The 24,179-nt window shown below is 45.9% G+C and overlaps 1 protein-coding gene across 4 annotated transcripts in view; it reads right to left on the bottom strand.

The window, feature by feature from the left end:
* Nucleotides 1-23,241, bottom strand: part of dtx1 (deltex 1, E3 ubiquitin ligase) — a 36,105-nt gene extending 12,864 nt beyond the window's left edge. The window contains exons 1-3 of one of the 4 annotated variants that reach the window (XM_084023870.1): nucleotides 22,807-23,241; nucleotides 21,906-22,455; nucleotides 1,867-2,611 (exon numbers count right to left, since the gene is read on the bottom strand). In XM_084023870.1, the coding sequence (XP_083879996.1) occupies nucleotides 1,867-2,611; nucleotides 21,906-22,164 (1,004 nt within the window). In that variant the 5' untranslated portion in view covers nucleotides 22,165-22,455; nucleotides 22,807-23,241. Of the gene's footprint in view, nucleotides 1-1,866; nucleotides 2,612-21,905; nucleotides 22,456-22,580; nucleotides 22,726-22,806 lie in introns of those variants that run through there. The other 3 variants (XM_084023872.1, XM_084023871.1, XM_084023873.1) reach the window with 3 other exon arrangements.
* Nucleotides 23,242-24,179: the final 938 nt, after the last annotated feature.

Below are 24,179 nucleotides of genomic sequence, written 5' to 3'. Positions count from 1 at the left end.
TAAAGTCATGTAAACAAGCTGCAGTGTGCCAAAGACCGTCCTCACACCCAGAACCAGTTATATTAGGTGTGTGTGTGTGTGAAAAACAGATCGGGTGTTTTACTTTCTGTGTGGGTTCCTCTGTTTGTAGCATGTGTGTGTGTGTGTGTGTGTGTGTGTGTGTTAACCACACTCATCCTGTATGTCGAGCCACTCGCCTGGGAACCAACCTTCCCCTCTCTCACTCTCTCCGTCTCTGAAAAAAAAAACCTTTCGTGCTGCGAGGTGAAATGTTCACATTTCATCCACAACTCCACGCTCACCTGAGCTTTTCAGATTCCTAAAATACAGACGAAGCAGGTGACCCTGCGCTGGATGTCCTCCGCCACATAAACCCGTACAATGATGAGAAAACCCTTCTCAGTCACACAGTGACACAGAATGAGGCCACAGAGAGGACGGTATTATTCAAACATGATGGAAGTGTGTCTCTCCCCATGAGTGGTGAGAACCAAACGGAATCAAATTAGATCAGGAGAGGGATTATTTTAGTCAAACACAGCAGGATAGGGGACGGAGGTATCGGTTACACTAGACACACTTCTTCTCCTTTCGCTGAATCGCTCTGAGGTCAGAGCGCTCAGCTGAAGCTCCCATTTTTCCTTGATCCATTATTCATTCTTCCCCAGTGGAGCTCAGCCTCCGACGGCAAATAGGTTTCCACGGCTACACCAGAGCACATCCGCACGCCTCAGAGTGCGTACACACACCCGCGCAATAAAACAAAGACACGGTTACACACTCGCCACACGTCTGAGAAGATCTAGATAGTCCTCATACCACGTCAGATTTCTTTTTTTTTTCACCTCCCACGCCACGACGACCACAGCGTTGTGACGGTGACACATTAGTTCAAAGCAGAGGAAAACGGAATGATCCAGAAGAGCTGCAGTATTTCACGCCTATTGAGGCCAACATAAGCTCATTATGGAGCAGTAACCACGGCCGACACGCACAAAAGAGAAGGCTTCTTCTTCAGTAGGAATCAGCAGAGTCACTGATCGGCATGTTAGCGTGACGAGTCAAAGATCAGCGTACGAGACACTTTGTAGCAGAAACGAAGATCGTTTTTTAAAATATTCTCTCATTGCTTCAGCTGAGCTGCTAATTCAACCCGAACCCGAGCATTATGCATGCGTTCTAATTAGGGGTGGGTAAAAATATCGATACGGCGATATATCGTGATACTTTGCCACCAAATACAATATCGATTTTTCAACTCCAAAGATCGATTTACAAAAAAAAAAAAGATTCATGTTTAGACGCGTTGTGTTGTGAATGCAGTACTTCATCCTTTTTCATTTTATTTTCAATATTTATTCCATTGAATTTCATGGGAATTAATAAAATGGAGAGGCTGTTTTGAATGAAATAGTTTTGACTCAATTTGTCCTCTGATCAATATCATCTGATGTACATATACAGGTACTTGTGTTTTCATCTTTATTTATATCGCAATATCGTGATATCGTGGTACGTATCGTATCGTGACCAAAGTATCGTGACCAAAGTATCGTGATACGTATCGTGACCAAAGTATCGTGATACGTATCGTGACCAAAGTATCATGATATGTATCGTATCATGACCAAAGTATCGTGATACGTATCATGACCAAAGTATCATGATATGTATCGAATCATGACCAAAGTATCGTGATACGTATCGTGACCAAAGTATCATGATATGTATCGTATCGTGACCAAAGTATCGTGATATGTATCGTATCGTGAGGTTCTTGCCAATACTCACCCCTAGTTCTAATAAGTATCAGCTGACTACAGACCATGGGGATGCTGAATGGTTGTGTTGTGCAGACGTCCTTACCCCGCTGGGACGGCTCCTCTGGCGGTGCCCACAGAAATGCGCTGCGTCCCCGGCCGGTTCAGGTTGTTCTGCCCGTTGATGGTGAGAGCGTGGTGGCCGTGGGCGGATGAAAGAGACGGCATGACGGGGGAGCAGGGGAAGTTGGCGGAGGACAACGGCAACTGCACCTGTTCAGCTCTGGCCTGCCCACCTCCCAAACTGATGTTGATGTTGTTGGGGCTGGCGGAGGCAGTCGGAGACCAGAGGGAGGTTCCAGCGAAGGTGTTGCTCTGCCGCACCACGGCGAGCGTTCCCGTAGCGCCCGGGTTGCCCGCCGTGCCCCCGTACAGCTTGCGCCGCTGAGAGGCCAGGATAGCGTTGGAGGCGGCTCTCGTACTGTTGACCAGGATGCACTGCTGGCAGGAGCAGGGCTGGCCGGAGCTGGCTCCCACGGGCCACGACTGCGACTTGGGGATGGAACCCATGATGAGCGGGTAGGCCAGGTCCATGCGTCTCCGCAGGCGTCGCTTGCGCTGGCTCTGCTTGTTGGTCTGACACATGCTGTTGAAGTCGATGAGGTAGCAGAAGCCCAGAGAGGTCAGGTCGAGCCACGGGTGCTGCTTCTCGTAGGCGTTCTGGATGGTCACGCAGATCTCCATGTCGTACGGCGTCCACGAGCCGTTGTCGTTCTCCCACTCCCACACCACGCCCTTCCCCGGGGCGGACGACGGCTCGTAGAAGTTCCTCTGAACTGGTCTCATGGTGCCTGAAAGAAAGGACAGAGGAGAGAAACATGAGGACGGTCACAAGAAGCATTTATTTTGGAATATTCATGTCGACGTGTGCAAGGAGTGAAAGAATCACTAATCATGATACTTGCATTCTGCATCCATTGAGACCTCTAGTGACACTATAGATTCAAGAGGATTCACTGATTTGTCCACAGAAATAATTCATTTTGAAAGCTGCTTGAATGTTCGTTAAAAAGCATAATGTGAAGTTTCCTCCAGTAGTTGAGGGTATTGACAGAAAAAGGGAACAAAGGACTTTCTGTAATGTGAGTCAAGCTAAAAAAACTCCCTTAAACTTACATTTGACTTCCCAAACGCTGCCCAAATCATTCAAAAACCCACATCTCCAGTTTGTATTTCTGTTAACTTTGTCTCATGCTTGTGTAATAAACTGCACTTCATGTGTGTAATCAGCCTCCTTTCATTTATTTTACTTCATCGATTTATCCATTAATTTAGGGTCAAACTGAAATGACTTTTTAACTCTTTTATATCACCAGTGCACCGATTTAACAATATATCCTGAAAAAAAAGTGCAAAAATTCATAGATGAACGTCCGGTGACAACAGCCTGCGGAGGCAAGATGCAGTTTTAATGTTGAGCAAACAAGTGTTGAGGCAGCAACTTGACCAGCTGATGGAGACGAGGTGCAACACTTACACCTGCCTGAGGCAACGTGGCTGCACAATGCAGCATTAAGTCAAGAAACAAACATACATTATAGCAAGCAATTCACGATTTCATCAGGGATCACGATAAAGAAAAGTTGATTGTGGTGAATTTCCATCATCAGGATGATCGTCAACATCGTCACGAAGGCCTTGAAAAAGCTTTGTAGCTCGCCGTCATGGTAGACACGTGGAATATTGTCGGATTTACAAAATACAGGATACCAAAGATTAGTGATTTTTCACAATAAAAATATTTATTAAGAAAATGTAAAGTGATTCCAGGATGTTCTAGTGCCATTTTAAGACTATTTTGATGAATCTTTTATGACATTTTCATATTGTCCCATGCCTTATCGCCCCCATAACCACCAGCAGTCTACTGTTCTGTAAGGCGACAGGAAGGAAGGTGAACCTCCATCCCTCTGCTGATGGCCACTCAGCTCCCACCTCCATTGTAACACAATTACTGTAGTCACATGGGAAATCACCTCGGCCTCTCCATCTCCCCCCGCTGCACGTCAGCAGGGGTATCCAGGCACGCCGACCCACTCCTTCTCCCAACTCATTTAACGGGTAGGTGCACACTCGCCCTGCCGGGGAGGACCGGGGTGATAATGGAGGGATGGGAGTGCGTGGCAGAGGACGAGCGGATGTTGGAACGAGTGGAGGGGTTCGCCGGGCGGCGGTAACCCCTCATCCGGCAGCCTGGTGCATCGGGAACAAATTGCATCAGCAGAATCAGCCGGTCTGACCTTGAGTCGCTGCTGCGGACTGCTGCTAAAGGACTCGGCTTGACGGCTAATTTCATTTGGAGCTGCTGTGAGAATCACACACACACACACACACACACACACACACACACGCTCGGTGAGCCAGCTGCCTGTGTCTCTCACGTCTTCACTCAGTCAGCCATGCAAAACTTTTATCTGCCGTGCTCACTGCTTTTTTTTCCTCCTCTTTTTTTTGACGTTTTCTCAGAGGACAAGAATGAAAATAATAATGATTTCCCTTAATGGATTTCAGGGGAAAAAAAACACTCATTGATTTCCTGAAAGTCAGTAATTTTCTGTGTGGAAGGCGAGCCACACGTCTGAACCCTTTATCACTGTGGCTCCTGAGGGATGCATTAGGTTGAAGACTTTCCGCACGGCTGCCTGTTTCTTGGCCACGATCGATCGTGGCACAAGATCCACGCCGTCTTGCTCAGTGGCAAGTTTAACACATGCTTCATAAGTGTTTGAACGTGCTGAGAGATGTGTTATTACCGGGCATCGATAATAGAACATCTTTGTACAAACAACTTTGGTGAGGGGAGATAAACAGCATCTACTCTTTGGCCTATTAGGACGGGTGATTGTTCATGGGAGCTCTGATGGAGCTGCTAGATTCCTTCACTGTAGTTAAAGTGAGGCGAGAACAGTTCTCCTGTATAACCACTATGTTTGAGTCACAGAGTTAAGCTCCCAGCTTCCCAGAATATAAAATCCAGACAATTTTTTGAAAAGCCTACAACGTAATTTAACAGGACGTGTATGTATTTCTAAAATCCTGTCACACTCTTCTGACTGGATAAAAAAATACATCTGTTGCACAAAGAAAAAAGATTTTCAACCAGTTTCTCAAGCTTTTCAAAGATCCACCAATATTTAAAGTGAAGTGACTTCAAGTTGCATTGTCTCTTCCTCCATCAGGGGAGCGAATCCTCTGATTGCAAAAAGGGAAAGGGGCAGAGGCCACATGAACACAGCAGTCCTGGGGCCTCATAAGGGAAGTTTTATTCCAAACATACAGCCTGACACTGCACACTGCCTTCCATTCTGCTGTAATTTACTGATGTACCTGCCAAAAAGCCAGCCTGAGTTGCTGATGTACTTCCTGTGACCCTCGTTTGCTCTTCCTAGCAGGAAACGAAGCCACTTCCTGTCTCACCCCGTGTGCCCTTGGCTGCCATCTTTCCTCCCCTCACTTCCCTTGTCCTCTCTCCCACGATGTCCTCCAGCCGTCCTTGCCCAACAGCAGCCCCCCCCTCCTTGGGTGAGTTGTAGCTGTGTGATGTACAGCCGCGCCAGGCCTCGCCGTGGGATCTAACCCTGCGGTGACATGGGGCCGGGCGGGTTCAGGGTGAGCTTGGCAGCCTTCTCACAATCTTAGCTGTGGGGGTTAAACTACCTGCAGTCTGTTCGCCACGATCCGTCCTTGACGGTTTTGTTTTCTTCAGGAAGTCGAGTGCGACCTGCCTGACTCACTCCGACTGGAGGAAAACACAGCAGATCGGCAATCTGATGCCTCCGAGTTCATTCTGGTGGATGCTTTTTATCACAACTCTTAACCAATGCAATCAATGCACAAGACTCCTTTAATAAGTACATTTTAGTGTGTGTTTTCACATTTTTGTTATTATTATTATTAGGGGTGAGTATTGGCAAGAACCTCACAGTACGATACGTATCACGATACTTTGGTCACGATACGATACATATCACGATATTGCGATATAAATAAAGAGGAAATTTAATATTAATTCCCATGAAATTCACTGGAATAAATATTGAAAATAAAATTAAAAAGTACTGCATTCACAACATTTTTTTTTAAATCGATCTTTGGAGTTGAAAAATCAATATTGTATGGGGGGCAAAGTATCGCGATATATTGCCATATCGAAATTTTTACCCACCCCTACTTATTATCTCCTCCTGTTAGCTGCATTTACATAATAAAATGGGTGAGATTGTGGCGCTGACATCGAGGGACCAAATCCACTCCTTGAACTCATCTCGGGAGTAAGACTGCTTCCCTCCACACACACAGCGAGCAGTAAATCCTATCTCCTATCTAAATCCGTCAGCGAGGTTATTGATGTGTGTGTTCCTCTCACACTAACACCTCCGTGGTTGCAAAGTACCAGAGAGAGAAAAAACACGTCCTAATGGAAAGCGCCCGTGTCATGCACCTGATGCGTTCGCACAGGTAATGCCTGAAACGTCTGCTGCAAAATGCATGAGCTCCAGCCTTTGTTGTCACAGAAACACCGGGAAAGGTTTTGTTGTCATGGAAGCCGTCCCGGGGGAGGGGAGTAGTGAGAGGAGGGTGGGGGGTTGCCCGTGGATGTGAACGTTGCTACTATTCCTTTCCCTGAGCACAGCGCCATCAGTCGACTCCTCCTCCTCCTCCTCCTCCTCACATCTCATCTGCTGCTGACGCCAGCTTCCCCCCCACCTGGCTCCTCACCAACACCGTTTCCCTGACCCATTCTTCACATTTTCCACTCTGTCACTCATTGGACCCCATCCCGCTCTCACACAATGCTCAACACTTGGACAGGGAGAAGAAATGTGTGTCATTGAATCAGGGCCCACATCCACCTTGTAGTGGATGCTCTAACCCACGCTGCTGTGGGGCGGCAGACGACAAGCAGCCGGATCAACTGCTAGAATATATCCTCATAATTGGCAAGCTTCATCAATTTCCCCCTGGGTAGCGTCGAGCCTATTAAAACATTTTTTTTCCTCCTTTTAACTACAGAAGGAGAGAGGCCAGTAACAGGTCCAGCATCGTACGGCTCAGCGCTGTCTGAAGGTGGTATTCAAAGCCAGCTAATCTACAGTCTCTGCTGGAGGTCGGTGTAGACAGAGAAAAGACGACGCATATATACAACAGGAAAACACATTTAAAAACATCAAGTCCAAGTCATCTGATTGTCCAAAAAACCCAGAATATTCCATTTAAATATAATATATAAAACCTGGTTAAATGGGTTTATTTCTCTATGAACCCTGGTACCAATGATGTCACTGAGTGTTTGGTATTTCTTGTTCTGTGTCATACAACTAGTGCACGCTCTGTACGTATGAACACTAACATTCAGATTTAATCTCCTGCAGCTTTAATTTGGAGCAACGAATGAGGCGAAACTGACAAAATGTTAAGGGCTTCTTTCAAGACTCACTAATTTGCAACAATTCTCACCAATCAGAGCAGAGATTCATCACGGCCGAGACAGTAACATCAATTCCTACTTGAGCTCCAACCACAAGCAAACTTCCTCTTCAGTTGCTTCTGGTTGTTTGAACAAGGCACGTTGGACCTGTTCTCCTCACCCGTCTCTCCCTTTTCATATTGTTTATCTTCTCTCTTAATACATTAAACAGAGCAGTCCTCCTCCTCCTCCTTCTGCTCGTTTCTGGGAAGCATTTTAAAAGAAACCTCTCATTTATCATGATAAGTGCCGTAAACATGTGTTCTCTCTACTGGTTACATGATAAAGTGACTATATCCACTTCTTATATGTATAAAACACATAAAAACAGAACAACAAAACAAGAAGTTGTTCCTCATTCCATTTAACAGTTAATCAACCTTTGTTCAAACAAAAGAACGCTATTACGACTCATCATGCAGCCTTCATCATATCCTCCATATGAATAGTCAACGCATGATGAATATGCTAATACATTCTACAGTATGGGGCAAATAAAATAATTGAAGTGCGTTTGATGTTTTCACACGAACCCCAGAGCACAACTTGGAAAAAAAGGACTTTCATCTCCCAAAAAGGTCCTCACAAACAATACATCCAAGCCGGCTATCAGAGAGATTATTATGATGAAGAGGAAAAAAGAGGAGGAAACATCTGGCTCAGAAAGACCTGATGCTGCGGCACACGGATGTGATAAGAGCGCTTCATTTCAACGAGGCTTTGTCAGGAAGGCGTTGTCATACCTGTACATCAAAGTGTGTGAGATCATAAGAGCATTATCTGCTCATTAACGAATACCCGGAGATCACAGACCATAATAATGCGGATGACAGTCTGGCATTAAGCCGCTTTAACAGCATTATGCGTTACAGTATCGCAGCACCCTTGCTCCTCTCTCACAAAATCACACGTCCAAGCTCATTTTCTATACCGAGATGACACTTTAAGTTCTCCCAGAATGCACTTCTTCATAATGAGCTATAGTGAATAGCGACTAGGATTCCCTTAAGCGTCCTCGTCCTCTTTTGTCGGCTAAGGTGATGGATGGACTAAAGCGGGGGAGCTGCCGCTGGTCGGGAGGCAGGGGAGTGATGAAGGAGAGAGGAAAGGAAAGGAGAGAGGAAAGGACGGAGGAGAAGGAAAGGAGAGAGGAAAGGATGGAGGAGAAGGAAAGGATGGAGGAGAGGAAAGGAGAGAGGAAAGGATGGAGGAGAAGGAAAGGAGAGAGGAAAGGATGGAGGAGAAGGAAAGGAGAGAGGAAAACATGGAGGACAAGGAAAGGAGAGAGGAAAGGACTGAGGAGAAGGAAAGGAGAGAGGAAAACATGGAGGACAAGGAAAGGAGAGAGGAAAGGTCTGAGCAGAGGTAAGGAGGACGGAGAAGGAAAGGAGAGAAGAAAGGACGGAGGAGAAGGAAAGGAGGACGGAGAAGGAAAGGAGAGAAGAAAGGACGGAGGAGAAGGAAAGGAGAGAAGAAAGGACGGAGGAGAAGGAAAGGAGAGAGGAAAGAACAGAGGAGAAGGAAAGGAGAGAGGAAAGGATGGAGGAGAAGGAAAGGAAAGGAGAGAGGAAAGGATGGAGAAGATGGAAAGGATGGAGCAGAAGGAAAGGAGAGAGGAAAGGAAAGGAGAGAGGAAAGGATGGAGAGAAGGAACGGAAAGGAGAGAGGAAAGGATGGAGGAGAAGGAAAGGAGAGAGGAAATGAAAGGAGAGAGGAAAGGACAGAGGAGAAGGAAAGGAGAGAGGAAAACATGGAGGACAAGGAAAGGAGAAAGGACTGAGGAGAAGGAAAGGAGGACAGAGAAGGAAAGGAGAGAAGAAAGGATGGAGGAGAAGGAAAGGAGAGAGGAAAAGACATAGAAGGAAAGGATGGAGGAGAAGGAAAGGAGAGGAAAGGATGGAGAAGAAGGAAAGGATGGAGGAGAAGGAAAGGAGAGGAAAGGATGGAGAAGGAGAGAAGAGAGGAAAAGACGGAGGAGAAGGAAAGGGGAGAAAGGTGGAGAGTAGGCATGGGATGAAATGAAAATGTATTTTATATATATATATATATATATATATATATATATATATATATATATATTTTTAAAAGGCAGTTAAACACACTGCTATCACTTAATGTTTTGTGAAGAAACCAATATTTTATCTGCATCACAGCTCACACAACTTTTTTTTGTGAAATTCAATCAAATAATCTGAAATAAAATGATCATTAATCAAAAAGTCTTTATATTTTATTAAAGCTATTTTTGTAGGTTGTATTTTTTGTCTAGTCACTTCTCTCCCATGATGGGGAGCTGGACAGCTTATTAATCACAATCAAATTGCTGTGAGGGTTCGGGAAAAAATCCTACATCGGCCCGATTCCTGGTGAAGAGACAGAAAGAAAAGGAGGAAGACGAGGGTAAAGGAATGGAGGAGAAAGATGGAGGGGACAGCCAGGGAGGAGGGAGTGGAGGGTGAAGATGGAGGGATGGAGAAGGGCCAGGCAAAAGGGAGGTAGAAGAAATGCTATGTGACTAAAAAGAGAGAGGAGGAGGAGGAGCAGAAGGAGGCTTGTGATGAGTGGAGGTTTCCTGCCAAATAACAATAAAAAAAAGAGGATGTCTCACTTCTGCCCGAGCTTAGAAAGCGAACACTGCAGTAAAACGGTCTCGCTAATACAAGAGGTGACGAAAAGTGTCTTAACTCCTCCTCCTCCTCCTCAAACCCCACTTTCAACGATCCAAACACTCCCACAACCGACACCCGGCCAGTTAACCTGCACTTGTGCAGAGTTTGCAGTAACTGAGGTAACGTGAAAAAAAAAAAAAAAAGAAATCTTGAGAAATTAAGTTACAGTGCTGTCTACCTGCCAGCTCCTGTGCCGCAGTGAAGCAACAGACCCTGAAACAACCTTCTGACTGTCGTGACCGTCCTCAGCTGAGGAGGCTCTACCATGACTCAGCGTATTATCACGCCATGTGACCGTGTGCGAGGAACGCCAGAAGTGGTTCAAGTCGAAGAGGTGTTCCACTTCACACCACTTCAACCGCACGGCGTCCAGCAGGAAGCTCGTTAGCGCGTCGGCGCCGTGCCGGGGCGATGGAGTGGGAGGCATGGCTATAACACACACACACACACACACACACACACACACACACACACACACACACACACACACACACACACACACACACACACACACACACACACACACACACACACACACACACACACACACACACACACTCACACACATACACCTGCAGCCTTGGCTACACACACCACACAGGCCGGCCCTGCCAAGGAGCCGGGTCGGGGTTACAGTGAGACAGGTTTCTTGTTAGCAGAGAGGAGTCTCTCCACACACGGGACAAACCAAACCCTGCAGGGTTTTTCCACCCAGTAAAAACAGCAGATCTTGCTTCAGTCTGACAAAAAGTGAAAATGGTGACAGCGTATTCGGTGGATGCAGCATCTCCTTCTAAGGTATGACATTTCCTGGGATTCTTTCCTGCTTATCTCGCGTGCACTACGGAGGTTTTTTATTTTTATCGCATTAACATCCCCCCTCCAGCCTCCGTCCCCCGACGGCTGCCAGCCGATGACTTCTTATGCCTGGGTGCTACTGAGCTCTCTTGCTCTGGCATCGCTCCAATCTGAACACAGCGCTGCCAAATAACACAACATGTTAAAAAATACATTCATAAAAAGTGATAACCTGATGCCTCAACAACACACATTCAAAACGAATCATATATTTAGTATAAAAAGTATGAATAATTAAATGTTGCGTGATCAAAATGATTCCATGACCACGTTTGCATTATATATATATTACAGAAGAAATCCTCTGACACAAGTCATAAGAAGCTAAGGTTTGTGGGGGAAAAGCTACGTGGACACGGATGTTCAGTATCCCATCATTACTTTTATCTAGTTTTTTATTTAGCACTTTCATTTTCCACTGTTTTATTAGAAGAATCTGATTTCTGAATCTGTAACTGTCAGCTGACAGTCTTCAGATTTTATAAACATTTAATGGAAACCATTTTTAATTTCTATTTAATTCTTATATTTAGTTTTTTTTTTACCTTCTAGGGTAATAAATGATTGTGTCTGACTCAAAGTAACCATCCACCGATCTTATATTCTTGCTGTAAACTGTTTTTATGTGGAAAGATTAAACATTTCCCAGATTATTTGCCATATCAGCTACTCTACATAAACATTTTGTTTATGAGCCAATGGGAGCCTTCCAGAGCAATGGCTCCCATTGGTCAATCTCTCTGAAGGCCTACGGCTGATAGACTGGATTTTTTTTTTATTCCAAATCGTAGAACGTAGCTTTAACACATGATTCCCAACACATCTCTCAGCGCTACAGCTGACCTTCAACCACAGACATCATCACTCCTCCGTCCATTCAACACGAGAGACAGTGACATAAAAACACACACGATGATGCCGCGATGCATCCACGGCGACGCCGCCACGCGATATTTCACGTCAGCCGCCACAGACTGTACATCAGTGAGAACATTTTTCCCGCTCAGTGGAGAGCTGATCGATGGCCTGCGCTGCCTCCGAGGAGACTTTGAGGAACAGCTCCCGCGGCTCTTTTTCGTGAGATGACCTCTGCCACACGTGCACACGCGCCGCCATCCGCCACATGACCGGATCGTGAATCAGTCACACTCGCCGGGGGGAACCGTCCCTGAGCGCCAAACTGAAGGCAGCTTAAGGTCAGAGCCGATGAAGAGGAAGACGTCTTCTGCATGATTAACTCATCTCACACTTTTCTGACACGCTATCAATACAAGCTTTAACAAAAATATGGGGATTTTTAAAGAATCGTCTGAGTATAAAAACAAAAAAATACCAACATCAAGGCGGTTCGTGGGAGGCACCTGGAGTGGAAAAGGTGCTCTGAATATTACGTTTGACAAATAAAGGGAGTGTGAGTCATTGAGATGAACAGCGTGCAGTAAATGAGTTTGCTGAGACAGGCTTTTCTAACCCACTTCATGGCTGTCAGACACAGTCAGGTCTTATCAGAGGAAACGTCTGGCTACGTTACAGCAAATTGTCTCCCTGCCAGACTACGCTGGTCAGCTGTGATCAGCAGTAAAGTGGACGCAGTGTGAGAGAGGTCAGAGGGCATCAGACCACCCTGCAGGGAGAGAAGCGGCTCATCCATAATGAACACAACTCCTCTCATGTTTCCCAAGGATACAAAAAAAAAAGGATTATAAGGCCCAGACCTTTTCCCTGCTGAATCACAACTGTAATCACAACTCCTCTGTGTGCACACGACTAAATTAATGCATTCATCTTCACAGGAACATTTGTTTTTATTGCCGTGCATTTTGTGCATTTTGTGCCCTTTTCCTTAATTTGACTATTAAATCGATTAAGAGGAACGGAGGATATTCTTCAGTGAACTGACTCGTCGAGGCTAAATGTCAGCGTGCTGCAACAAAAACCGGGGTCGTGTCCTCGTCAGAAAGTTGGATCGCTAAAAGCTTTAACTGAGCTTAAAGCCTGAACATGAGTCTGACGGGCTTCATCAAAGAGGAGGTGTAACGCCGGCACATTGACTTTGAGGGTCAAAGCCTCATTTCACAAATCCAAAAGTTATTTTGCGGCGAAGAGAGCTGCATAAATATGAATGATACCGTTATGGGAAACAGGTAGAGCCGCCGCTTTCTGCCACTCTGATCCTGCAACATAATGAAAGGTTGTTATTGGTGTAGAAGGAGTTCACGCTGGTGGTTTCATGCTCTCGAGGCTGTAATCGCTGCGAGAAACATACATAATGTATACGGAACTATAGTGAATAAATCAGTAATGATTTCCTGGGAAGGCTTAATTACTCGAGAACAGATGAGGGTCAAACTTTGAAATTCAATTTGTGTTCCCAGCGCTCATAGGGGGCTGCAGCGATACACAACCCAAAAGACGGAGAGCTTCCTCAAAGATCTGAAGCTCAGCCAGAGGCAGGAGATTTAACTGCATCTCAGAAACGACCTCGGTTTGAAACGTATTTACCACAGAACTGGAGAGCAGAGATGAGAATGGTGCGGCAGTCGGAGTTTGAGAATTTTAAGTGTTGGGGGTTAAATCTGGTCACTGTTGAAAACTATCAGCCACCTTTCAAGCCGGTCAAAGAGGTGAGCTTCAAGGCTGCCGTCCAAACTGTGTTTTTGACTCATTAGAGTGACAAGAACATAGAAGTGCTATTTTTTGTTCGTGGGTCATGCTATGCAGAGTCGAGGTGAAGTCTGAACAGGCGAGTCTTGAGCCTTTTTCGGAAGATGGAAGTGACTCTGCTGTCCTGACTTTGGTCGGGAGTTCGTTCCACCACTAAATACTTGAGTTACTACGAAACAACGCAAGAAGACGTAAAGAGACGCTGGTAAACCAGTGACTGATGGTGACAGACCTCCCACCATTATGTTAAAGCTTTTGCTGAAATGAACATCCCTTCAGTGGGAACCATGCAGCTAGCAAGTTCACATTTTTAACTTTTAATCCAAAAATACTATTACAGTGGCGTTTCTGCCTTTCCTGCCTAAAACAAAGGACTGTGAATCATTGGAGGATCCCAGAGCAGCAATTTGGACTGTACCAAAGATGAACGCCATCTTTTTTCATGTATAAGTACTTTCCTCCTCCAACTTTTTCTCATTGAGCATTTTTCTGGAATAATGGTCCGACTGTGAAGCTCTTATTCTAAATGAATTTGTTCAGGCTTCCACGTGATGTTGTTGTGGTGACTTTCATTCCCTTCAGTATTCACAAACGTCCTTCTGACTGAATGCATCCATACAAAAGGACAGAACGGAGAAGAAGCAATTACCACTGAAGCCTGATAAAAATTCACCTTGGGGCAGCAGTGAGATAAATCCGCAGAGAGTTTGCAGGCGCTCATTAATAATGAAATATCTGAAGAAGTGATGGTGTGAGCAGCTCCTTTGAGGAGCAACAGTGGAGGTTGTAAGGAGGAGGCCTCCCCTGGAAAACAACCTGGTAAATATAATTCACCTCCCAGTCGACCGCGGGACGTTCCTCACGCGGACTAGTCCCAGGACTTGGACTCTCACCAGGAACCATGATTTAGAAGCACTTACAGGGGACACGGAGAAAGAGATCCCCCCATTGATATTCTGCCGAGCGCCCGGGCTGTAAACAATCAAAATAAGTGTTTTCTTATGCCTGAAAAGTTGCAACGGCACGGAATGGAATGGGATTTCCATTAGACCGAACGGCCGGTGATTTAGCATCCATACACGCAAAAACCTGAGAACGGAAAGCATGCATGTTGCTGCATTTAATATTTACAGCGTTCATCATCTTGGTGTCAGCATGCTTCCTTAAAAAACTAATTATTGAAACAAATTCATTGAAAATAGAACTAGAAGCCAAAGTCAGGGGTCTGTTTCCTGAGAACATGCCTACAAAACGCCCTTCAAGCTAAATGTCTTATCTTATGTTGTGTTTTGTGTGAACAATACATTCATTTTAAATGTGGAATAAATAAAGTTATATATAAGTTAAAGAATATCTAACAGAATTTGCACCAACAGCCCCGGCCTCATAGCAGAGATGTGAGTCCTGCCTGTGTGTTCAGACATTAAGGAGATCTATTTTGGCCATTACAGTGGCTTAAACTGGAACAATGACGACTGCCTTACCACTGAGATGCTCTCGAGAAATCCATCCCAGTTTCAGCTTTAGCGATTGGTCATGCTGCTTCTGCTGCTGCACTAAAGTAGGCTACGGGTGCTTTTTTTTTCTTTTTTTCTTTTTGTGAAATGAGTGAAAATGCTTGAGACCAAAACCAAAAAGTCCCGCTCTGATCGAGGGAGCACTGAGCTCGCTGCGTCAGTGCAGCTCTGGTCTGAGTCAAAACGATGCGTTCTCTAAATGTTGACCACACGTTCCTGTAGATCGGAGAACAGGAACACACGACTCCCTTCGTCATCCTGACAGCTACCCAACATCTGGTTTTACCTAACATCTGGTTTGTGTGCTGCAGAGCCCCTGTGGGTTGTGTGACGGATCATCTCTGCCTCCTGCCCCCAAGTAAAGTGGGAGATTCGAGATTCTGACATCCTAGACAATAAGACACACTTCAAAAAGAGCTCCGTCAATACATGTAACCAGGAGATGGGGGTTAGTTTAACCTGTTTAGGGATGGCGCCTCATTCCTATTCCAGCAGCAGGCTGATCGGCCGAGGTAGACGACAACGCAACGATCTGATTGACCCCCCCGACCGGCCTGATAAGCAAGTGGCACGGAGAGCAACTTTGAAGTGGATAAAAGAGTCCGATCTCCACTTTAGAAGTTAAAAGTGGTGACTCGCTGCATCAGAAGTTGAAAGGAGATGTGGAGAGACGTCTGTGCTACCGACGCCGGAGGGCTGCCAGAAGCTGCAGCGCCGGCTCATCACTGTAACGCAATAAGGATGTGGACAGAGCGAAGGCTGCTCTGAGGAGGGAACAGCAGCCGGACTTCACCAGAACGAGGGTATTTAATTAGTACGGTGCTGAAATAAGTGTTCCATTAATGAACGCACTGATGATGTGTTGCAAAAACTATTGATACATCATGTAAACAATAGACAAAAATGTGCTTGCTTTTTAGCTCCAGACATTTTAGTCAGGAGTAAAATATGCGTCACAACATTATAAATGCTCAAATTTTCAAATGTGAGTATTATTTCTTGAGTAAATTGCTGGTCCAACCATGTAATTTACTTTAGACTGGCAGATATCTGTCTCTTTTCCTTGTATTCTATTAATAAAATATGAAATCACACAAATAACAGAAATACGGCACACTCTGAGGCCCTGATACAAAAGGTGTACATGTGAGAGTGAAAGAGCAGGACAATGTGCACAGCTGAGGGTCTTTTCAGTGTTATTATCCCTCCCTCGACCCCGACTGTCACTTTCCATTAGGAAAACGCTCCACCTCTCCCTCTGTTCCTCTTCTCTCCTCACCTCCGTCAGCCACCGCCGCCACCACCCTCCTCCCTCTCCACAGCGCCGTCCAATCCCTTTCCTGCCGACATCCAAGTGGAGTTCAGCCAGCTGGTTTGGGCTATAATGGCCCCTCGTGTACAGTGACATCGGAGCGCTGCCGTGGCTAAGCACCGTTCTGATCCCGCTAAAGACATTCACTGACTAATTACGCTAATTACAAAAAAGAAACTCAACTTCATCATTAAATGTCATGTCTTGTTTATCTTTCGTCCACATGACTGAGGTGGAGAGGTGACTCGCCGAGTATCCATAGATATCTGTATACAGTCTACACTCTTTGGATCTATATCAAGTATAAGTACATGTCTCGGCCAGCACAGTGCTAAATTAACTCTTAAAGTCCCAGTCGGCAACATGTTTTTGATCATATTCACTGAAGCCGACACTACGCTCCGATAGAACAACATAAATCATCCGGTTTTAGAAAGAAAGCGTGCCTCTACGTGCACACAGAGCCTGTTGTTTGTTTTGCAAAGATCCGACAGCGCCCGGATCATCCTGTCCAATCAGCACGCAGGGCTGTGTTCGTGCACACACAGAGCCCCTCCCCCCTCGGGTCGTTCCACTATCACAGGGGGGAGGCGGAGGGAAGTAGCAACAAGCTTCCAATTCCTCGTTAAAAACCAAACGAGGAGGTCCAAAACGACCAAGGGAAAGAAAACACCGGTGGAAAAGAAGGGAAAAAAGAAAGATGGCGACGGTGCCCGTGATAAAACCAGGGTCAACATCGGACCCGCGTTTCAAAGGTGGCGTGATCTAAGGGATTTCAAAGGGCAGGAAGTCGTGGGGGAGGAGCTCGGTGGTCGTGGGGAGGAGCTCGGTGGTCGTGGGGGAGGAGCCTGAGAGTTGGAAACATTCTAAATCTGACAGAGTGCCCTCCATCCGCCGGACTTGCTGACTGGGACTTTGAGGTTTCTGTCTCGTTTGTTTCGCCAGAACTTATTTCTCATCATTTCTGTTCTCCGTTCTTTGCTCACTCCGCTTTCTTCTGACGCAAGTGGGATTTCACAGTCAGAGCTGATGCATGCAGCACCTGACCTTTAGCACGTAGATAGCGGGAATCCTTTTACAGCTTCCTCCCACAGACCACCAAAACAGTTCCCACACACATTTACTACACACTAACACGACATTCAAAGGAAGAAAGCACAACGTGCACAGTCCTCCTCGGCAGACTGCAGCACTGTATGTGCTCTGCAAGTTTCCAGGCAGCATCCAAAACCACAGCTTCTGTTGTTTGTCAGCTTAACACAAAACAGACATGAGAACGTGACCGTCTCCTCTGTGTTTGCTGGTGTTTCTCAACGTAATTAGTCAGGGAGGGCTGTTAGTCGAGGGAAATGGGCCAGCGGAGGGGAGGTTCTCACGCCTGGGGAACCAAAACAAACAAAGCCCTGCTCCGGCAGCACAGCAGCCAGCAGCCGCTGATAGGGGTTATCTCTGCAGTCACACATGGGCCATCTCACAACAGCAACGGGAATGGCCCTGCAATGCCAGGAACACACAGAATACAGTGAGACATACCATGCACTCTACATGCTGTCGCTTTGGATTTAAGTTGAACTGAAACGTTTCTTTGATGTAGCCTTTAATAACCACTTCTGGACGTATATAATAAAAAAGGTTCAAGCCTCTGGGTGGGCGTTCCCCTTGGCAGCGGTCTGCGGGTCGGCGTTGCCAGGAGATGAAAAGTCAACTTCTGTGGTGCGCTGCTACTACACGTCATGTCCTTGTGTATGAAAAGTGACAAAAGGCATGTTTCCCCTTTTTTAACAAGCCAAACGGCACAAAGTAGAACACGCTGTAGTCACTGATTTCTGAGCAGAAATGTCATCTTTAAATGTTTAAAAATGTAACCCCTTTACATCACTAACCCGGTGCAACTATGTAACAATATATGAGGATTTTCTTTACAAAATAAAAAACAATTTCTTTGTATTTTATATTAAACGGATTGGGTTTCTTGCAACTTCAATCAATTCAGTAACGCCGTCATGTCTCTGCTGTGTGTCTTTTTACTGTCCTTACTGGATTTTTATGTGTTGCATTTATGTCAATTTGTGTTTGTCATGTAATTTTTTTTACTGTGTAGTTTGATCAACCGTGGGTTGTTTTTAAGTTGTTTTGTCTAAATAAACTGACTGAATGTAATCTGACTACAGCACCACAACAATATGTCTGCATTAAAGAATAATATTCCAAGTTTTGAACCGTGCTGATGTTACATCACAGATTTATTCATCTCTCTTCCATGAATGCACGCTGGTCTCTCTGCTTCGTGCCACCGCTCCATCTTAAGGGGAAATACAGAGGAGGCAAATGCTTGAAAGCCAGGCAGCAGACGCAATAACTGCAGTGTGAAATCCATCATACAGGCCACAAGTGTTGGTATGTGATGGAGATGGCAGATAAGCTCATGTGTTTTGCTATGGGAGTGGGTGTAGTGAAAGGGGATCAGTCCACAGCAGTGTTTAGAGGTTCAGACTCCCCTCTAGGGAGGGGAACGGATCGATTCTCTGTGGCTGGGAGCCAATCCTCTCCCTGCCTTCAGCCAGATATTCATCCACACTATATACAAGCCTCTAAGCCTTCAGTCATACTGTATGTGTATATATATGTTCAGGATTTCTCCACAGACTGCTGTTCTTGACCAGAAGTCGTATGATGAACTCGGTCCCCTTTGAATAGCAACTAACTCCAGATGTGTTGGGGCTGCTCTCCAGAGAGGGCCCTGCCGCATCGCCTGTGGTGCGTGCGTTGCCGTCATGATGCTCTGATTAGAGGGAGTCATGGAGATAAACTACAGCTGTTGTCTCATTAGTGGGAGTAACTCTGCTCGGTTCCCACCCACAGGAGCTCCTCCCGAAACCACAGGGGGAGCAGGGCACCCCCACACAGCCTGCAGGGACCAGGACCCAAACACCGCAGCTGCCACAGCGGGCCGAGTGCACCATCATCAGCAAACTCACAGATGCACAGAAACCAGGACATGTACGCACACTCTAAGTCACTCTTTCCAGCTCTCGCCAAAAGAAAACAGCCTCAGAGGACGAGGGCTCGGCGACAAAATGGGGTTTCCCCACAGGGACACTCCGTGAGCCTGCAACAGAGCGGGCGGAGCTGCAGGTGACCTGCTGAGCTACAAATATAGCAAACATCCCATGTGAAACAGAGGCAACACGATCCACGTTAGAACAAACTCACTGAGGCCCCTTGGCGTAAGCAGCGGTGCAACGACATCACTGCAGCCTTGAAGCGAGGCCTCGTGGGAGCCCGGGGGCCGTGGTAGAGGGTCGCCCACGTTGGGTGACAGGAAGAGAGCGTGCAGAGGAGATGGCGATGCTGTGATAGGTTTATCCCAGCCGAGAGGAGGGAGGTGACGCACCGGACGGCACAACGAGGACCGATAAACGTCAGGCCTCGCCCCAGCGCCCGGTAGCGGCTGACAAACGGCTCAGTGGCTCATCCTGCAGCCAGTTAACCCCAGACACCCGCGCTGCTCTGTGTTATTACGGCCTTTCTAGGGGAAGACAGAAATCCCAGCAGCCCCTCCAGACAGTCATGCAGAAATAATGCAGCCCTCATGTACATCAATTCATTTTTCTCCTTATAAAATATAGAAAAACACTTATACATCAAGTGCCATATATATATTCAACGTTGTATATATGTATCAAACGAATTAAGTCCTCAATCAATAAACGTTTCATATGGGGCTCCGGGTTTTTCAATGCATTCAACAGATTTCCCACCTGGTTTGGATTTCTTCATGTTGCCCTTCGGTGGTATATAAATACTGTATGAACAAAGAATACAAACCACTCTGGCGTCTACGTTTCTGGGATTTTTCTGATGATGTCATAATGAAATGTTCCTCTAAACGCTTCCTGTTTGCTGTATTTAATAGTAATGTTTTGAGCCCATACACATATGTTTTGTCAATTTAAAAGACAACTCAGGGAAGTCAGTGAAGTCACACTGTGTGGAAGGATTGTCGTAGAAACGTTTGGTTTTATGTGAAACCTCTCGGTGGACTACGTCACCAACACACTTAGTACGTTCCATCAGGTGAGATAATGGGGGCGGGGCTTAGCCTCTCTAAAGCCTGAGCTAGTATCTGTAGTGATGGGTTATTACAAAAACATTGCAAGAAAGGACATGCATTACGACTGATTACTGCTGTTGGTGTTTTTGCAGTTCTTAACCATTTAGAGAAACATTTCTTGAGTTGTTTCCCATAAATCAGGCTTGAGTGACTTTAACTAATTAGAGCTGTAATTCTTTGTATCCTGTATTGTGGTTAAAACTGCCAACTCAGTCTACAGATATGTATCGCTGCACATGTAAAGGAAGTGCTGCAAATTAATGAAAGGTGACATAATGCAGATTCATGCACAGTGAGGTCACCTTCTGTACATCCCATGTGTATCTCCCTGTGCCTCGTTGGATGAGCTGATGTTACATAACGCCTTCGGATCAGAGACTCGTCTCTGACTTACAGAGTTCTGCTCTTCGTGCTTCACCTCATCAATGAGGTGACGACACATTCATACGACACCTGCCCCAAGAAAATTAAACAACCGACGTCACAATCAATGGCTGGATCGAGGACCTTCGCCGCGTCTTCGCCTCAAACACTGGCAGAGTAAAACACACACACACATGCACACACACACACACACACACACACACACACACACACACACACACACACACACACACACACACACACACACACACACACACACACACACACACACACACACACACACGAGTGTTGAGCCTCGATGGAGCGCAGCAGAAAAACATCTGGTGTCATTTAAAACGGTAGCAGTCACCAGAAAGAATAACAGTCAAAGGCAGTGCTGAGTGGACTTTACAGTGACTAATTATTACACATATCACTATTATTATATCACTATTAGTGTGCTATGTTCAGATCCCTCACTCCACGTCGGTCCCATGCTCCTACAGAACCCACAATACAACTTTCTGATCAGCCGCTCTACTTTAGCCACGGTGGAATACTGCTTACATAACTGTAGTTTTCTAGATAATTACTATAATTATTTATTATTATAAATATTCCTTCTGTGTGGGGGAATATAGATTGAATTGAGTCTTGCATCTCAATGACGTCACGTTTGGTGAATACCATCGGCTGTGAGGAGCCAGATTTGCCCGAGGACTCCAACACGGTGACCTTTGGGAAGGTCGTGGCATTCTGGCAGCCACATAAAGAGGCTAATACATGAATAAATCATTGCTACACATGTCGTCTTTTTGTCCCGTTTGTTGCAAAAAACCCAAAGCTCAACCGGTGGCTCTTCTTCACGAGTCCACAAAAACCGACGGGACATTCGGGACTCGTTTATTCCCCTTAAAAGTTACATCAGATTTTGTGGAGCAAGCGCATCAAGGCTGGCTCCGTCTTAAATGGGTCCCACTTTGGTAATATGACATCATTTGTGGTTGAGGACAGCCGAAGATAATGCATTTATTTGCCTCTTTCAGAAGCTAGGACTACCGGGTACTCATCTGTGATGAACGTGTCTGTGTGTGGAGACAGGAAACTGCCACGACTCTTACCCGTGTCCTGTCGAAACTGGTGCATGGACTGCAGGTCGATGATGTAAGGAGCGAGCTGGCCGTCCACCTGCCCCAGAACGACGGTTCCCCGGGCGTCCCCCTTCAGTACGTTCTCAATATGGTGGCAAACGGCTGCACTGTAGGGCCTCCAGCGCCCGTGTTCGTTCATCCACTCCCAGACCACCACCCGGGCCAGGTTCTGAGGGGGGTACCCGAGCCCGTTAACGGGCGCCAGCAGCCCCGATCCTGGACGGGCCATCTCCTAGGCTTCGGCTGCTGGCTACGTCCCGGGCTGCTGCGATCCTGTCAGTCAACTGACACACTGGAGCATTTTCATCAGCGCCACACAGGGAAAAGCTGGAATCAGCGATTAGTACTGCACTTCCTGAATGATCTCACGCTGCCGGAGTCATCGTCTACAGGTGCTTTGTGACCGCTGGACCTGTCCTCTTGTGTTTGGAGTGGCAGACGTTGATGATGATGGTGGTGGTGGTGGTGGTGGCCTCAGTCCTCCACAGCAGATCAGCAGCAAGTAGACAGGAGACTCACTCTAAACAAAAGACAGAGAGCAGAAAACAGGCTGGTGAACGATTGCTGTGATTTCTCCCCAGAGTCATTTCTAAAGAGCTTCAGAGATGAAAACCAAGCCGTGCCTGTGCTGTTAGTGGGCTCTACCTCGAGTTCACCTAAAAGTGCAGTGACCAAAAAGAACATGTTTAAATGGGGACGTGTGTAGAAAGGAGCAGCGTGCCTTCATAATCCCAGCAGGCAGAATATCACTCACTCCACGTCTAGGAATCAGTTCAGGTGCAGCGAACGCAACACCGTCTCTGTTGCTTCTCACTCCTATTAAATCTTAACGCTGGATGGGTTTTTTCTATTGCTTCTTAGCGATACAGACCTGTAGGCTGCAGCTGTGCTCGTAACCGCACATCTGTCAGGTAGAGGCTGCGTTTTCACAGGCTCCGGTCGACAAGCAGGAAGAAAAAAGGGTGAAAAACCGAGGTGGGAATCTGGAAACGCACCTGCCCTTTTTGCACATCTGAGATTTGCGCCCTTTTATCCTAAAAAAACGTCCCGTCTTCCTTGAAAATCCCCCTCCTGCGGCTCCGGTGGTGTTATTGCAGACGTGGTGTTTCGCCGCGGATCACGCTACACGCACGCAGCAGCTTGTTGGTGTGTTAAAGTGAATGCATGGCCCCGCTCGCACGGCTTCTCCAGCGTGAGCGCTGCACGAGCCCATCCGCCGGAGACGCGCATTCCTCACGGAAACGAGCGTTTTTCAGAACATTACGCACGAATGTCCAGACGCACCTGTGTAGGACGACCGCTGGAAACCCCAACCAAAAAGTGTCAATAACGTGAAAACAACAAAATATATACGGCTTCCGGTATCTGGTTTCAAAATAAAACCATGATGCTGACACATGATTTCACTGAGAGCTCAACCTTCTAACATGAACTTTATTTGTGCAGCACCTTTCATACAACAAGGCAACCCAAGTGCTTCACATAACCATAAAAAATACAGTCCATAAGACTAAATAGAAAAACATAATAATCATAAGAACAACAATAATAATAATTAAAATAGAAGGACAGTTCAGGGGATGAGAACAGTAAAAATATAAATAGATAAATAGCACAGTAAAAGATACTGTTTTATATATATATATCTTATATATAAACATATATACATATATATAATATAAACATACATATGGGGGATGGGGATAGCATAAATAAAAGATGCATTCTTCGTTTAATCACTACAGAACATCTAAAATGTGCTTTCGCTTTCTGGTTTGTGGTGTTCCTGTTGACATAAAAAGCTGAATGCTTTTAGTTCCTGAAACATAAAACATGTCAAATGAATAGAGCTGACTGTAGATTGCAACAGCCGTTTTCCAAAGTGACCATGAGAAGTGTTTGATGAATACTGCCACAGATATCTTTGGAGACAGCTGGCCCCGTTCATCCAAATCTTTTGATCAAAGCTATAAGACAGGTGTTGGAGGAGAATGTAAACATCAATTCAAAATCCACAGCAATATTCATGATGATGCTGGTTGGAAGGAGAAGCAATGTATCTCCTGTCAAATCAGCATCTGAGTTAGACAAGATTTAAATGTGTGTTTATGTGCCTTTAACGCCTTTCCAGCGTGAGAATCATTTTTGTTTTGCTGAATTCAAACTACTAGCAGATGCTTCTGAAGTAAGCAGAAGTCTGAATCAAAGTTGCATAGATGATGATGATGTTGACAGTAAACTGCC

This window comes from Eutrigla gurnardus (genome assembly GCF_963514095.1).
Source record: "Eutrigla gurnardus genome assembly, chromosome: 13".
Taxonomy (NCBI): Eukaryota; Metazoa; Chordata; class Actinopteri; order Perciformes; family Triglidae; genus Eutrigla; species Eutrigla gurnardus.
The sequence above is the reverse complement of the archived record's forward strand: the minus strand, read 5'-3'. Positions and strand labels throughout refer to the sequence as shown.